Below are 15,051 nucleotides of genomic sequence, written 5' to 3'. Positions count from 1 at the left end.
ACCCGTGTCCTTGTTTTCTGCCGTGGGATAAATCACTCTGGCCACAACCGAGTTATTTCACCTTCCAGATCATCGTCTAGGGAAGCAGAGGCTTGCCACCTGCTTAGGGATGGCACCTCCTCACAGTGGACTGGGCCCTCTTGCATTAATTAGCAGTCAAGAGAACGCCCCCACATACACACCCATGAACCAGTCCGATGAAGGCAGTTCCTCATTTGAGGGAACTACTTCGCAGGCGTGTCAAAATGACAACCAGGAAAGGCCATCAAACCTGGGCAGCTTAAAGGAAGCTGCATTACGGAAGAGCCTCTCCCAGGCGCTGCTTTACCGCTTATAGAACCTCACAGAATGGAGAGGCTTCCTTAGGATCTTGTTCGAAAACCCTGTTGGTACCGTGAGCTTCATGAGCCCTCTCCAGCCCTCCACAAGAACATATTAGTCCTGATTTCATGGAGATAATTACAGCTACTCTCGATCAGGGCAGCGATGGCTGTACTCAGTCTGGAGGGAATATACATAACTCTCCAGGGCAGCGATGGTTGAACTCAGTCTGGAGGGAATATGCATAACTCTCCATCTTCCTCCAGCTCTTAACATTTTTTTCTACCCTTCTGTAGTTGAGTCTTGACGGGTACAGGGCAATCAGATTCTCTCTTTCGTTTACGGTTGGCCACTGGGCCGCTATGCCACACAGCAACAGATATTCCTCGCACTTTGACTGCATAGGCGTGTCTGCAATCACTGCCACCAGTAAGATAACTGCCTTCCCCTCCCCTGACAGCGGTTATCTGAGGACATAAACACAAATGGTTAGAAAATAATTTGATAAGCACATTATACCTATTTAACAAGACAATAGCTGTAGCCACCTCACAGGGTATTAGGATATTCCTGCCTCGGGTTGAAGGTGACAAACACGAGTCCCTCCTGTGGGGCTGGCTTTAGCTACAGTTGGAAAGTACAATCAATCCACTACTGGTGCAGCAGGAGCATCTTGCTAGACATGCTAGCAGTACAATACGCATGGGTCCATAGCCAAGCTGGACACTGGTGGTGGTTCTGCGTGCAATACGCATGGGTCCATAGCCAAGCTGGACACTGGTGGCGGTTCTGCAGCCTGCATGCCACCCGTTGGTACTAGAAATGCCAGCCCACAGGGAGCTTCTAGCTCAGAACCAGCCTGGTTTTTCTGTCTTACATCCCGCTGTATAGTGTCTTTAGCAATGGAGTATATCAGGATTTCTAAATGTCCATTCCAAGCAAGTGAGGATTGGTTTGGGAACTAAAGCATCCCCTGGATAACTTACAGGCTGTCACACTCCTGGAATTACCTCCAGGTAATTGTTCGTCTCAGATACGGAAGTGACTTAAGTAACACCATCTTGTCCTGACTCCGTTTTGTGTTTGCTTAGACAGTCCTCAAATTTCTACCCCATCACAGCCACATCTGCCTTGGCAACACATTTTTTGAGAGTTCCACGGCCTTGGAGCAGAGGTATTAGCCAAAGACATGTTTATATAAACTTAACATTAACTACAGATGGTAAAAATGAATGTCATGTTGTGTGAAATTGTTTCTATGTTCTGCCAGAAATGAATGTTTCAAGGTTTACTCTGACCCGCATCTATCATCCATGTAAATTATGTTCTTCATAGTTTTTGCCTGAAAAAGGCGGTTTTCCTGAGCCTCAGTACCTAGAAGCTTTGAGGCATGAACCGGCTCTTGGTCACTGGCCAATAAAGACCTAATCCACTTTTAACCAGCGTGGTTGTCTGTATCTTTCTTGCACGGGTTATTACAGTATAGCCTCAGGAAGGTGATATCGGATGTGAAGGTTCGTAGACTCCATGAGCCCCGTCAGCAGTGTGAGCCACCTTGTGAGTCTCTTAGGTCTTCAGGGCCTTGGGCACCCTTCCCTCTCGGCCCACTGGGAGAGGATGCTGATGGGCTGCATCTCTGGAGGGCCCTCTGCACAGAATCAAGATAGTACTAACCGTGTCAGTGACCAACCCAGAGGGAACACACAGCATACCCTATCTTAAAGGAGTGGGAGGGAGGGAAGACGGGGGAAGGGGATGACTGAAGGCAGCTCAGCTCAGGTGCTTCATGGTAGTTAGCGGCACAATGCCATGCACATGCGCAGTAGAGTCACAGCTCTAGATGCGCGCCAAGGAAGGATCGATTGGCTCCTCCGTAAAAAGCCTCGCGTGAAAGAACTGAGTCAGGACCTAGCTCTCTTCTGCGGACACACCGTGACCTAAGGGCTCTCTGCTAACCTTCACCGACCGCTCAGCTCCTTTCACTCTGGACATTGCCTATCGAAGACTCAGTTCTAACACATGAACCCTTAGGGGACAGCCCAAATTCAATGCGTGGCAAGGTCTCATAGACTTCACCGTTATGATCCCCGTCAACAGCTGATTTCTCTGCATGGATGGAATCCACTCTTGTCCCCAGCAGACAAGTTGCCCGTCTTCCCAAGACTTGGTCAAGAGCTCTAAGAACAGGTAGGTGTAGGAAGTTTCTCACCAGGTTCTTGCGAGAAGTTGGGGAGGGGGCTTTTCCCGCCAGAGGCGGCGGGGAGAGGCTCTTGCTGTCAAACCCAATGACCTTTGATCACTGGAAGCGTAGGCTACTGCAAGTTGTCCACGAGCTACACACTTCCTGTGGCACGTGTAAACACACACACACACACACACACACGCACACAAAATAGTTTAACTTTTTAAATGAGTGGTGGGGGAATGGGATAGGGTTAGGGCACTTGGTGGTATATAATAAAAATGTTTGAATTCATGTATGAAGTTATCAAAGAGTAAATGGTGGTGTTTTTGTTTGTTTTTTAAACTGACCAAAGGCTACATGAAACCCAGGGACTGAACAAGAGGGTTTGCAGTAGCAATGCCTGGCTTATATTATGTTCAACGGATGCGATTTTGCGTAGATGGGTTTGTTTTTACCAGAAAGGTCTGTGCCCAGTCTGCGGTTACTCCCGACTGTCCACAGTAAGTAGCCCCCTCAGGTTTCATTAGAAGTCTAGGCCTTCTAGTGAGAGCTCTCTGAGTCCATGTAATGTACGCTCTTTGACCTGCAAACCCATTCCTTTGAAGGAGAGAGGTCTGTGGAACGGGGTCCCTTTTAGAAATGCCGGCGTTCTTTGTGAAATCCTCTTTGAACGGCTTTGAGGTCAGTTCGTGGACCTGACCGGCTGACTCCAAAGGCACCCAAGCCTGAGCCATGCGCTGGGCCTCACTTCGCACAGAGAACCACTCACAACCTCCGCACCGATTAGTCCACCAGAGCAGCCCAGGGAACACGTGAGTGTGAGATTCCTGGGAGCAGAAGTTGGCCTTGTAGCCTTGGGTCTTGTGATCCTTTGCCAGTCTCCTTGGTGAAGCTCAAGTTCTGGCATTAACATAAGCTGATTAGTGACAGGACAGCCACGGTCGCTGCCTAAGCATTTCTTTCCTGACTCAGATCGCGTAGTTCAGGTAGAATCCCTTTCGGGCGAGAGAACAAGGCAGTGAGGAAGCTGTGACTCCAGGGAGTGGCAGGTGCAGCCAAGGAGTCCAAGCCCCTCCCTCTGCCCCGCCCCCACTGCTGGACGTACTGCAGAGGGTCACCACCTCTAGCAGAAACCAGCCCTAGGGGCTTCTGACCTCAGGGGTAGGGGGTCCTGTGAACTCGCTTTTCCTGCTGACTTTGCCCAGAATGAAACCTGCACCAGCCACGCTGGAGAGGTGGTGAGGTTAAAGGGTCGGTGACCCGGCCGGGTGCATGAGGCTGGAAGCGAGGAGGGATGGTGGGTCAGTGAGTGGAACTGCCTCCCTGGAAGTCTCAGGAACCTCTTCCTGGCTGTTGGAGGGACCCCAGCCATTTCTGTCCGCAGAGGTGTGCCTTGGGCAGCGCAGGGTGAAGAGAACCTTCTCATACAAGGGGCCTGGCCTCCCTAGGTGTCCCTCGGGATAGCTCCGACCCTTCCTAGGCAATTGTGATACCCCAGCTCTGCTGTGGGTCACACAAGCCACATGCTCTACACATAGGACACGTTGCCACCAAGATGGGACTCATCCTTGGCCTCTTGAGCCTATTCTTGCCAACATATCTGGGTGGCCATAGGCATTTGGCTGGCCATTTGTCCTGGCAGGATTCCCTATACAGATAGGTGCGGTCCTGGTACTGAGGTCCCAGTGTGGATCCCCTGATAGTTAAGAGCAAGAAAGGAAGGCTGCCTTCATTGGCTCACCGACACACTGAAATACACGCACACACATACTCACATCCTGAGCAAAGGGATTCTATATACATGCTGGGTTTACATCCGGGTACTTAAAAACAGCCACTTTAAGGTACAGGCTTGATTTCAATGTTATAGCTATCTGCCCAGAACATAAAAGAACTCTTATTTGGAATTTCTTTCTAGAATGTTCCGAGCCATTCAAAGACATGGTCATATCTTGTTTTGTACCCCGAACCCTTCTTTGCAGTTCAGGAGAAAACTGAGATTGCCAGGATTGGCCCTAATCACTTCTGACTGAGGGAGCCTGTTCTCTCTGTAAGGCTCCTAGGCGACCCTTGAGTTGTGCCCCTGCAGAATTCAAAGGCTACCGTTTTTGTTCAGTACTCACTCCTAGCTGCCAAGAATCTGCCGTCTAGACACTTCCCTATCAGCCGTGAGAACTGATTGCTCCAGCTAAGAACGCTGGAAACAGATGGTACCTAAGTGGCTGGCTATTGATCTAAGAGATTTTGTCCGTGGGAGCCTGATCATGTCTCTCTCCAGAGGTCCCAGCCTATTGGTTTAGGGTATGACAGTCTGGTTGTCTGAGCCAATCCACAGCAGGGGTAGGATTTTCTTCAGGGTTAAGGTCATATAGTCCATCGGCAGAGTTAGGGAATGGAGTCACCGCAACAGTCGCCAGCTACACAAGCAGGATCTGTGAGGCACAGGAAGGCTGATGTTTGCCAATGTTTGCACCATTCATGGTTATAATCCTTATGGAAGACCCCCAATGCATTCTGCCCACCGCCAGGTTGCCATGCATAGCGACCATGAGCCGGGTGTGGACCCGATCCCTAGGCAGCCTAGACTGGGACATCTACAAACATCTAAGTAGGGGTGACCGCAGCAAGCTTGGGCTCTTCTTCATGCAGAAATGGGGTGTTGGTGTCCTTATGTTGTGGACACAATGGGTCCCCGCTGATTGGGCAGCCCGTATCCCTCCATCACTGCGTAATGTGCTTCGGTTTAAAGCCCATGTCTTACAAACGTCTAGCAGGGCTCTCAATCTTGGCTGGAGAAGCTTCTTCTGCAGTGGGCAGCAGTCAGAGGGCTGAGAATGAGTGACTGGGGGTGCCCAGTCCTAAGGGGGCATGTATATCAACCCCCACACCCCAAAGCTCAGAGAACGTGGTGGAAGAGGGGACAGAAAGACCGTATGAGCTGGAGACCCGTGAGTAAGGCCGCGAAAGGCTGTCTTCTGCATGTCACGCATGATCTCACTGCAGCTGCCGTTACCTGTGTGTATGAGATCAGCAGGCGATACTAATTGAACCCAATCTGTTATAAGATAACAGGAGATGATATGGAGGGGTGAAGGGGTGTGTTGGGGGATGTTGGGGCGGACAGGATCAAGAAACATTGTGTACAGGTATGAATTGTCAAAGAATAAATAAGCAATATTTAAAAAGTAAAAAGATAAAAATTTTGGGGGCTGGAGAGATGGCCCAGTGGTCAAGAGTTTTTGTTGCTCTTGCAGAGGACCCATGTTCGATTCCCAGCACCCAAATTAGGCAGCTCATAATCACCTCTAACTCCAGCTGCAGAGTATCCAATTCCTTCTTCTGGCCTCTGTGGGTACCCACACACATGCACACACACACACACACACACACACACACACACACACACACACACACGCAAACACACATGCAAACACACATGCCCCCCCACTATTAAATTAAATCTTTAAATGTTTTAAAAATGAAATATTCCTAAACACAGCCAGGCTCCAGAAATAAATGATTCTCCCCGGGAGATTCCTAAGCTCCTCCTATAAGGAGGCTTTTTGTGCTATTGCTTTGAAGACAGAGCCAAGAGCCTCTGAGCTCCAGCCAATTCCTGTATAGTGCTGGGCGCGTGCGGGTACTGTGCCTGTGTGTGGTGCTCCAGGCCATTTCTATGTACAGGGAAGAAGTCCACATACAGTGGGCAGCATAGTCGCTGGGGGGGTCGACTCCTTTCCACAAGTTCCTTATCAGGTTCTGACTGTGAGAAGTTCGGCATAGGGCTTTCCCCACCAGAAGCTTGAAGCAGGCAAGACCTCAGAAGTAGACCATATTGGCTCTGAAGGGCACCTGTAAGGCTTGACTGAGCCTCTCTGGCAGGGTCACTTATAGAAGCTACTCCAAAATCTCGAAATGGGGCAAGCAAAATGGCTCAACGAGGTGCAGACTCTTGATGCCCAACCCAGTAACCTGATGTGGTCACTGAAAACCATGTGGTGGAAGGAGAAAACTGGTTACTGTAAGTTGTCCCCTAGTTTAATATGTCCTGTGGCACGCGTGCACACATATACACACACATATACACACAGACACACACACATACACACACATGCACACACATACACACACAGACACACACAGACACACATATACACACAGACACACACGCGCACACACATAAACACACAGACACACACGCACACACACATATACACACGAAGACACACACAGACACACACATGTTTAAACTTTTAAAATCTGTGATGCTGGGGGAGGGGAGCAGCTCCTTGGGCCGCAGCAGAGACTGCTCTGACCCTTTGCTGATCTGTAGAAAGGCATCAGGGATCTCTACTGTGAGCATTTGTGTTATCTTGTAGTCTATGTATGTACATGTGTCACGTGTCTGATTCGGTGCTTGTGTCTCTGTGCATGTATGCACTTCATGTGTGTATTATGTGCATTAAGCGTGTGTAGTCTGTGTTTCTCTGTGTCTCAACGTTCTGTACGGCTTCTGGGTGTTTGTATAGAGTTTGTGTGTTTCCGTGCAGCTTTTAAGTTCTGTGAGCAGACTTGGCCTATCTGTTCATGTTCGTGTGTGTTATATGACCTAGCTTTCCTCAGGTGTAACCTCAGACACTCCCTGCTACCTTGTGAGTCCTGAGTTGAAGGAGAACAAGAGAAGGAGAAAGTTTATCATCTCCAGTAGAGAGTTCTTAACATGCAGAGCAGCTTACATTTCCTCAATGACTGTTTTAAGGAAAAATCTGCCACGTCCTTGGCCACCTGAGAAGTGGGGCTTGAGCTTGATGCACGGGGCTGGGATTTTACAACAGCCTGGTTTCTGCAGCAAGGCTCTCTACTTCCCAGAGTTCGCTGAGGCCCTCTCGTGCTGCTGGACCATTCTCAAGTGGGGGGTGGGGACACTGAACCTTCCAGTTCTGTAAAGGTCGGTGGGCGTGGCCATTGGGGGGTGAGGGAGGAGCACATGCTATCCAACCTCCCAGGGCTGCCAGTGCCTGCTGAGAAATCTTACTAGGGCTGTGTCCCAGCCACTACTCAGAGCCTTTGGATTTGGACACTAGACTTCACTGTTGGAGGAAGATCAGGCAAGCCGTCAGGTAAAATGGTAGCTGGGAGTTGGGAGGGAATAGCGTCCTGTTCTGGGATGCTAGCAGTGTAACAGGTCTATAATGGAAATGTGCAGAGCAGTTTGTATGAGCATTTAATGGGGAGTCCAGCAGCAGCAGCAGCAGCAGCAGCAGCAATGCCTGAGACGATAGCTCCCTGGAAGACAAAGGGGGAATGAGGAAGGGAAATTGGAAATGAGAGCCTGGCCCTTAGGCATCTCTTTGGAATGGAACTCACTGAAGTGAGACCATTAAGGCCCTCAAAGCTGCTGCCTTTCATCTGGTCACACCCAGGGAGATGAACGGGTTCCGTACAGCCAGCTCTTTTCCTTGACGCGGTCATTCAGCACAGAAGTCTGGGCGAGTGGACACCCTTGGAAATCGGAGCCCTGGGGCCCAGTTACGTCCCTCTGACTTGTAAGGCTCGCTCAGGGTCTTTAACCTCCAGTGACATTTGAGAAACACTGACTTAAACCAATGTGACAATTCTACAAAGCCTGGGTTTGGGCTAATAGTTGTGAACTGCAGCTGCCCACTGAAACCACCATGAGAATTCCATTCCCACTGGAGGTGTGCTTGCTGGCTGTTGCCTGAGCAGTGCTGGTAACAAGGCTGACCGAGGCTGGGTGTCTATGAGTTCCAGTGTAGCTGGTGATACCAAGTCTCCTGTGGAAGCCGCTGAAGCTCCAGAGGGCAGGGCAGGAGTTCAGGCTGGGCTTACAAACTCTAGAGCACAGTTGTTCACATGGGGTGTAAAATGGTATTGACTGAAGAGTGTAAGTTGCCTTGACATCCCCAACCTCATGGTTCAGTTAGCTGAGTTCCTAAGGACATGAGGAACTATCGTTGAGTACCACTGGAGACCAGCAATGTCCCCTGGAACCTTAGCCCGTATATGGCCAAATGTGTAGTTTGAAAAGATGGTGTGGGCTAGGTAGTTGGGGTCAAGAAATGAGGGCTCACCAAAACCCCCTGCTGAAAAACGTCTGCTTGTCTCAAAGCAAAACAAAAATCCACAACCATGAAACCCTTAGGGACTGCTGGGTCGGGGCAGGGAGCATTTTGCTAGTAATGGATCTTCAGGAAGAATGTGAGACAAGGAGATAGTGGATTTGGGTATGTGGTAGGATCAGGCATGGGGGTACCATGGGATCGCTAAGGGAAGTGTTGGGAGTCTGGAGGCATCTGAGCATCTTTGCTTCCACAGAGACAAGAAGCAAAGAGAACACAGTGGTCTGGGCTGCAGAGGAGCTGTGGGGGTTGGGTGCGGTGTCATAGGTGAGGATAAGATCTCCCAGGAGAGGGAAGAAAGGTCTTTTAGTTGGATGTAGAAGGAAGGAAGCCTGCAATGAGAGCCCAGAAATGCCAGGGAAGAAAGCTCCTCTACAGTTTAGGAGACAGCTGGGGAAGTGGGGAGCCTGGTGTGCCTGTTCTGTTGTACGGCAGACAAGAGAGCGCCCACCACCAACTGCCTGAAGCAGTCAGTTTTCTGACCTTGCAGGATATTGGCTTTCCCAGCATTCTGATGAGGAATTTTGTCATCTTTTCTGACTGTCCCTCTTAGGGTGGGCAGAGGCACTCCCCGGTACCTTGATAGGTCCTGCCACCCTCTACTAGAGGGCTTGTCCTAGTCTGGGCACAAATGGGATCCAAGATCCAAGAACCTCCAGCGATACAGGGAACTTGACTGGTTGAGTTCTGCGGAGGGATTGACTGTGCTCCAGCCTGGCCTGCTTCAACTGATGTGGGTGTGGACAGACTCAGCAGCACAGAGGGATTCAGACTCGGGTGGGGCTTGGGTCTCTCCTGTTTCCGGCAAGGTACAGAGTTTCCAAGATGATCTGCAGGGGCTGCCAAGGAAAGCCAGAGCAGCAGCGGGTGGAAAACAGAGCCCCTGGAGTTCAAGGGTCTGATGGCCTTTGCTGCATGTGGGGTCTGGGTCTGAGCAAGTCAGGGGCCCAGGCCCTTGCTGTGCATTTTGCATGGCTTTCTTTCTCTTCCTTTCCGGGAGCTCCGATCCCCATGGGGCACTGTCTCTGATCTGGAGGCCCTGTGGGTGTTTCTAGAATGAAGCCCTCTTCACCCTAAGACCCCTTGTTGTAGAGAGAGGGTCACCTGCTCGGGTCACCCCAGGCTCTCCTTCCTGGTTGCAAGAGGACCCTTTAAAAGAAGAAGAGATGAATAGCCTTGCCATTTGGTTGAATGATTCAGAAGTTTCCATCAAGGGCACAGGCTGAAAAAAAAAAATCAAATAGGAACGAGCAGAGCCGTGGTCTGCGTCCTGCCCTTGCAGAGGGACAGCAGAACGGCTCGACCTAGCTGGCCTTGGTGTGACGTGAAATGGACTCTGTGCATCCTGGATTTCCTGAGCTAGTAAGGCTGCCCCAAACTCAGCTGCTTTGACTGGGAGCGTGCCTAGTCCCCACATGAAATGAGTGTAGGGTCATAGCCAACCTGGCAGGCTCATCCCTGCAACAGCTCTGCACCCATAGGATGTTCTGGGACTGTGATGTTCTGCACAGAGGAGAACAGGCAGTAATGAGAATGTGCAGGATCTAGAATGGATCAGGTATAGGGAGATATCAAGTGATCCAGCTTCGGTGTCGTGTTTGGCAGAGGGTGGGATAAGAAGGCATCAGCCTCCCCCCCTCCGCCCCAGATCAGAATTGCAGGGGCTGGTAATTTACCAAGGAGCTGCTTGCTAAGGTATACATGGATGGCTTTGCTGGCCTGGCAGCACTAAGGGAGCTTGGCTGCACCTATTGGGGTTGGGGCTGTGCTGCCACAGGCTGTTGTGGGAGGACAGAACACAGAGGAGGAGTGTAGCAGCCTCAAAGAGGGGTACGAAGTGCAAGATTCCCCTGAATCTGAACCATTTATTATTTTCTTTTTTAAAAAAGCCATGGAGTCTATTTATTTTCCTTAAAAATGCAATAATGATTAAGTTATTGATTGATTGATTGATGATTTTTTTGGGGGGGGTGTAAATTTTGCTGAGAAAGCTGCCTGTGGCCAGCCTGAGGTACAAAGACATGTCGTCACGTATGAAGTCTTCGGGTGAAAATTACATGCTCCTGGCAGGGCAGGTACATGGTGTTTGGGAGGACTCAGCCAAGCTGCATCTGTGAACACCAGGCAGTGCTCATACTAGGAGCTGAGGGGGTTGGAGCCCTCCCCTCCCTCAAGGACGGACGGGTGTTAGGATGGCAGAGTGACTCCAGAGGCCAGGCCGTGGCAGTATGGAAGTTCCCAAGACTGGTCATGGGTTGGATTCCCAGAGGACAGGCTAGGACTGGGGTGTTTCACTGTTAGAAGTGATGGCCAAGCGTTCCCATCTGGATGTAGGATGTGTTTGGAAGAACGAGAAGAAACGTGCGTGTTAGGTAAGCAGTGCCTGCAGCGTCCCCCCAAGAGAATGCCACAGGAAGTGGGCAAACAACCGCAGAATCGTGCATGCTCAGTCAGGATATTGGGTGTGTCCATTGGAGATGGCCGAGCTCAGGGGATGCTCATTGGAGACCATTTCCATTGGGTGACTGATATTGAAAACTGTGGTGGGGTCTCTTGGGGAGGCTTCTGGGCTCTGAGTGAAGCCAATAAGAGTAGGAGGAGCTAGTAGAAGAACTAGAAAACCCCAGAGAAGCACCTCGAGTCCAAACCTCAGCAGTTGTGGACCAGCTTCTGGGAGACTGAGAGTCGGTTGGACCCCAGGAGTTAGAGGTGACTCTTACAGGAGTATTGGCCATCAAGGTGGGAGGGCAGAAGCCTGGAGGAGGTAGGCTTGAGGGAAGTGGAGGAGAAAAGAACCTGACATCCAGATGAGATCTGCTCAGGAGGAGATGAGCTGAGCGGAATCTATAGACTGAAGAATGCCTGCCATACACTCAAGAGATAATCCAGAGAGATTCCGTGTGGCCTGAAGCCCATGTCTTTTACTACTAAAAGCTTGCAAGAATTATGGTGGGCCATTACAACCAGGACACAGACATTGACGTGACCAGGGTCCAGGGCACCTTAATCCCTGTGTGGTCCTCTTGTGCTCTTGACATGACCAGGGTCCAAGGCACCTTAACCCCTGCGTGGTCCCCGTATGCTCTTGCCCACACTCCATCCCTGCTCAGCTGCACTGATCTGCTCTCCCCATCTCTCCTGTAGTCATCTATCTCACGGAGGCCTACACGTGGGACCAGACTTTTGAGATTTGTTTCTTTCACCCTGAGTTCACACTTTGTAAGCTCATACATCTTGCTGTGTCCATGGGCTTCCTGGAATACAGATGCACCCCTTCACTTACACACAAATGCACTGAACCTGTGAATTTGTTCCCATTTTGGCTGAAACGTATATCAATGTTGAGATAGACATCCAGGAGGGAGTTGCTGGGTGAATTGGGTGGGACTCGATGCTCTCAGAAAAGAAGCCGCACCCACACTAAATACTCAACGTGAACGAGTGACTGACTAAGAACTTCGTGATTGCGGAGGGGTGAAATGGTACCACTCGAGACTCGGATTGTATTGAGTTACCTTTAGTGGCCCTGTAGAGTCTACTTTCCATATCGGATGCAGCGTCTTTTGAACTAATCCATTCTAAAGTGAAAGCCTTTAGAATGCACTAACAGACCTCTAGATTCCACCAACCCAAAGGCTAAGGAAGCCACCAGTATCCGAAGCCTATAGCAGAGATTCCTGGCTTTCCTGTGACCCACTAACCTGATGTCCTTGTAGATTTGTCTATTTGAAATGCTTTGCATTTACGTAAAGCTAGGCAGTTTATGTGCTGACTGATTCCTTCACCGACCATCATATCTGTAGCTTCCTCTGTAGAGTGGCAGGTGTCTGCACAATATTGTCACTTGCTGTTGAATTATACTGCGTTGTGTGGGCCCCATAGTATATTTACTAATTATCATTATTCTCTTGCATGGCCAAACCATATTCTGTTTATTCAAGGAAAAGATAACAGCTTCTGGGTGGCTTGAATAACAAAGACTATTTCCCATAGTTGAGGAAACTAGGTAGTCTAAATCAAAGTATATGCAGATTCTGGTTCTCATATGGATTCTGCAGTCAGTGTCCTCACATAACAAGAAGAGAAGCAAGCTCTGAAGACTCTCAGGAAAAAAAAAATGATGCTATTCATGCAAGTTCCATTTTAACTATCTCCTTCCTCCTTAGAAAGACTACAAGCCCTAGTATGGTCAGGTCCATATACTAAACCCCAGCCCTCTCTTCCTAACACACACACACACACAAACACACCCACACACCCACACACTAGACTCCAGTCCTCCCCATAGACCCCCTCCTAACACACACACACACACACACACACACACACACACACACACACACACTAGACCTCAGTCCTTCCCATAGACCCCCTCCTAACACACACACACACACACACACATACACACACACACACGACTCCAGTCCTCCCCATAGACCCCCTCCTAACACACACACACCTAGACCCCAGCCCTCTCCATAGACCCCCTCCTAACACACACACACACTAGACCCCAGCCTTCTCCATAGACCCCTCCTAACACACACACACACACAACTCCAGTCCTCCCCATAGACCCCCTCCTAACACACACACACACACACACACACACACACACACTAGACCCCAGCCTTCTCCATAGACCCCCCCTCCTAATACATCACATACACTAGACCCCAGTGCTCCCCATAGACCCACTCCTAACACACACATACACACACACACACACACACACACACACACACACACTGGACCCTAGTCCTCTCCATAGACCCTCTCCTAACTATAACATGCAGGAAGATAGCAATATATGAATTTAGGGCTGGCGATTCAAGTATTTAGCTCAAAACCCATCTTAATAAATATTCTATAAGTACTGTAGTATGCAGCACAGGCAGAAGACAATGCTCTTGAATTAGAGCTAATCACAGAATTGTGGAGCTTTTTGATAAAAGACCGGGGGAGACTTCCACCAATAAGGCTAAAATAAATCTTTCCTTTAGCCCCCCATCTTTCTTAACCTATCTTGGCATATTTTCCATTGTTTTAGGTTTTTGTTTTTATTTACCTTTAAAAATAGGATCTTACTCTGTAGCCTAGGCTGGCCTGGCTTCAAATCATTGCAATCCCTCTGCCTCTGTCTCCCAATTTCCAGAATTATAGATATGAACCAACACGCCTAGCTATTTATGTTTCAAAATTTCTGTTTAATGCCATTCCTTAGTAATGAAAAATTAAGTTTTGGTAGTCATCTTTGCATATTGCAATGTCAGTTTTAAATTTAAATATTGGAGCCTATGTTTTTGTATGTGAACCACATAACTGGTGTTTTGTAACATACATGTACACTTGTGATTTGTTCTGACCAGGATGAAAATCTTGGAAGAACCAAGCTCAACTGCTTTTTTTGTTTGTTTTTTTTTTCGAGACAGGGTTTCCCTGTAGTTTCTAGTGCCTGTCCTGGAACTAGCTCTTGTAGACCAGGCTGGCCTCAAACTCAGAGATCCGCCTGCCTCTGCCTCCCAAGTGCTTGGATTTCAACTGCTTTTTTTTTTTTTATCATCCTTTGATACAAGTGTATATTCCACCTGCGCTCTCTGTCACATTGGTCTACACGTTGTTTTCATCAAACATGACTAGCCAAAGCTGGGTACAAAATGTGTAGGCTTTTCAATGCTAGTACCTTTTCATATTTGACATAAATTCTAGCTCCACTAGGCGTGTGTCTAGCTGTGTTAGCCAGCTTGTTGGAACTGCAGCAAAATGTATAAGGTAAGCATATTACAGAGAGAAAATGCTTATTTTGGCTCACAGTTTTGCAGGTGGAAGTCTAAGATGGGCTGATATCATTGCTTTGGTTGTGGTAGCATATCTGCACATGGCGGGAAAATTCCCTCATTGCATGGCCAGGAAGGGAGAGAGAAAGGAGGAGGGTCCCACGGTCTTCTTCAAAGGCATGTGCCCTCCAGTGACCCGAAGATCTCTCACTAAACCTTACTTGTATAAGTTTCTGCCTTCTCCCAGTAGAGTTGAGACCAAGCCTTTCACATGTGGTGGTTTGTGGACACTCTACATTTAAAGTGTACCACAAGGGTACTTAGCTGTAGCTATAATATACTTGTCCTGTACCTGTTCTGAGTCTTGCTGAACCCCTGCTTAGCGTGGATCCCCAGGAATCCTGTCTCAGAGTGTATTGCGGATTGCGCAGACGAACCTGGCAGGCAGCAGTCGCAGGCACACATGCTGTGTTAACTACAGCAGAAGCACCAGCTTTTCTTCCTCGGAGTTTCAAAACTGACTTGACCAAGGAACACAGGAATTCTTGGTGCCACAGAGATGCTGACAGCAAACCGGTTTGCTATAAAGCCGGAGATCATCGCTTCAGTTATTGGGTGCTATAAAATA

General features: G+C 49.1%; 1 protein-coding gene across 8 annotated transcripts in view; it reads left to right on the top strand.

Annotated features, from left to right (window-relative positions):
* The first annotated feature begins 2,209 nt into the window (after positions 1–2,209).
* Oca2 (OCA2 melanosomal transmembrane protein) overlaps positions 2,210–15,051 on the top strand; it is a 246,729-nt gene continuing 233,887 nt past the window's right edge. For 7 of the 8 annotated variants that reach the window (XM_038313651.1, XM_038313654.1, XM_038313656.1 and 4 more), the window contains exon 1: positions 2,210–2,508. In XM_038313651.1, coding sequence (XP_038169579.1) covers positions 2,432–2,508 — 77 coding nt within the window. In that variant the 5' untranslated portion in view covers positions 2,210–2,431. The remainder of the gene's footprint in view (positions 2,509–15,051) is intronic. The other variant, XM_038313655.1, reaches the window with a different exon arrangement.

The sequence above is a fragment of the Arvicola amphibius genome, chromosome 12 (assembly GCF_903992535.2).
Source record: "Arvicola amphibius chromosome 12, mArvAmp1.2, whole genome shotgun sequence".
Classification (NCBI taxonomy): Eukaryota; Metazoa; Chordata; class Mammalia; order Rodentia; family Cricetidae; genus Arvicola; species Arvicola amphibius.
This window is presented reverse-complemented; position numbering and strand designations above follow the sequence as displayed.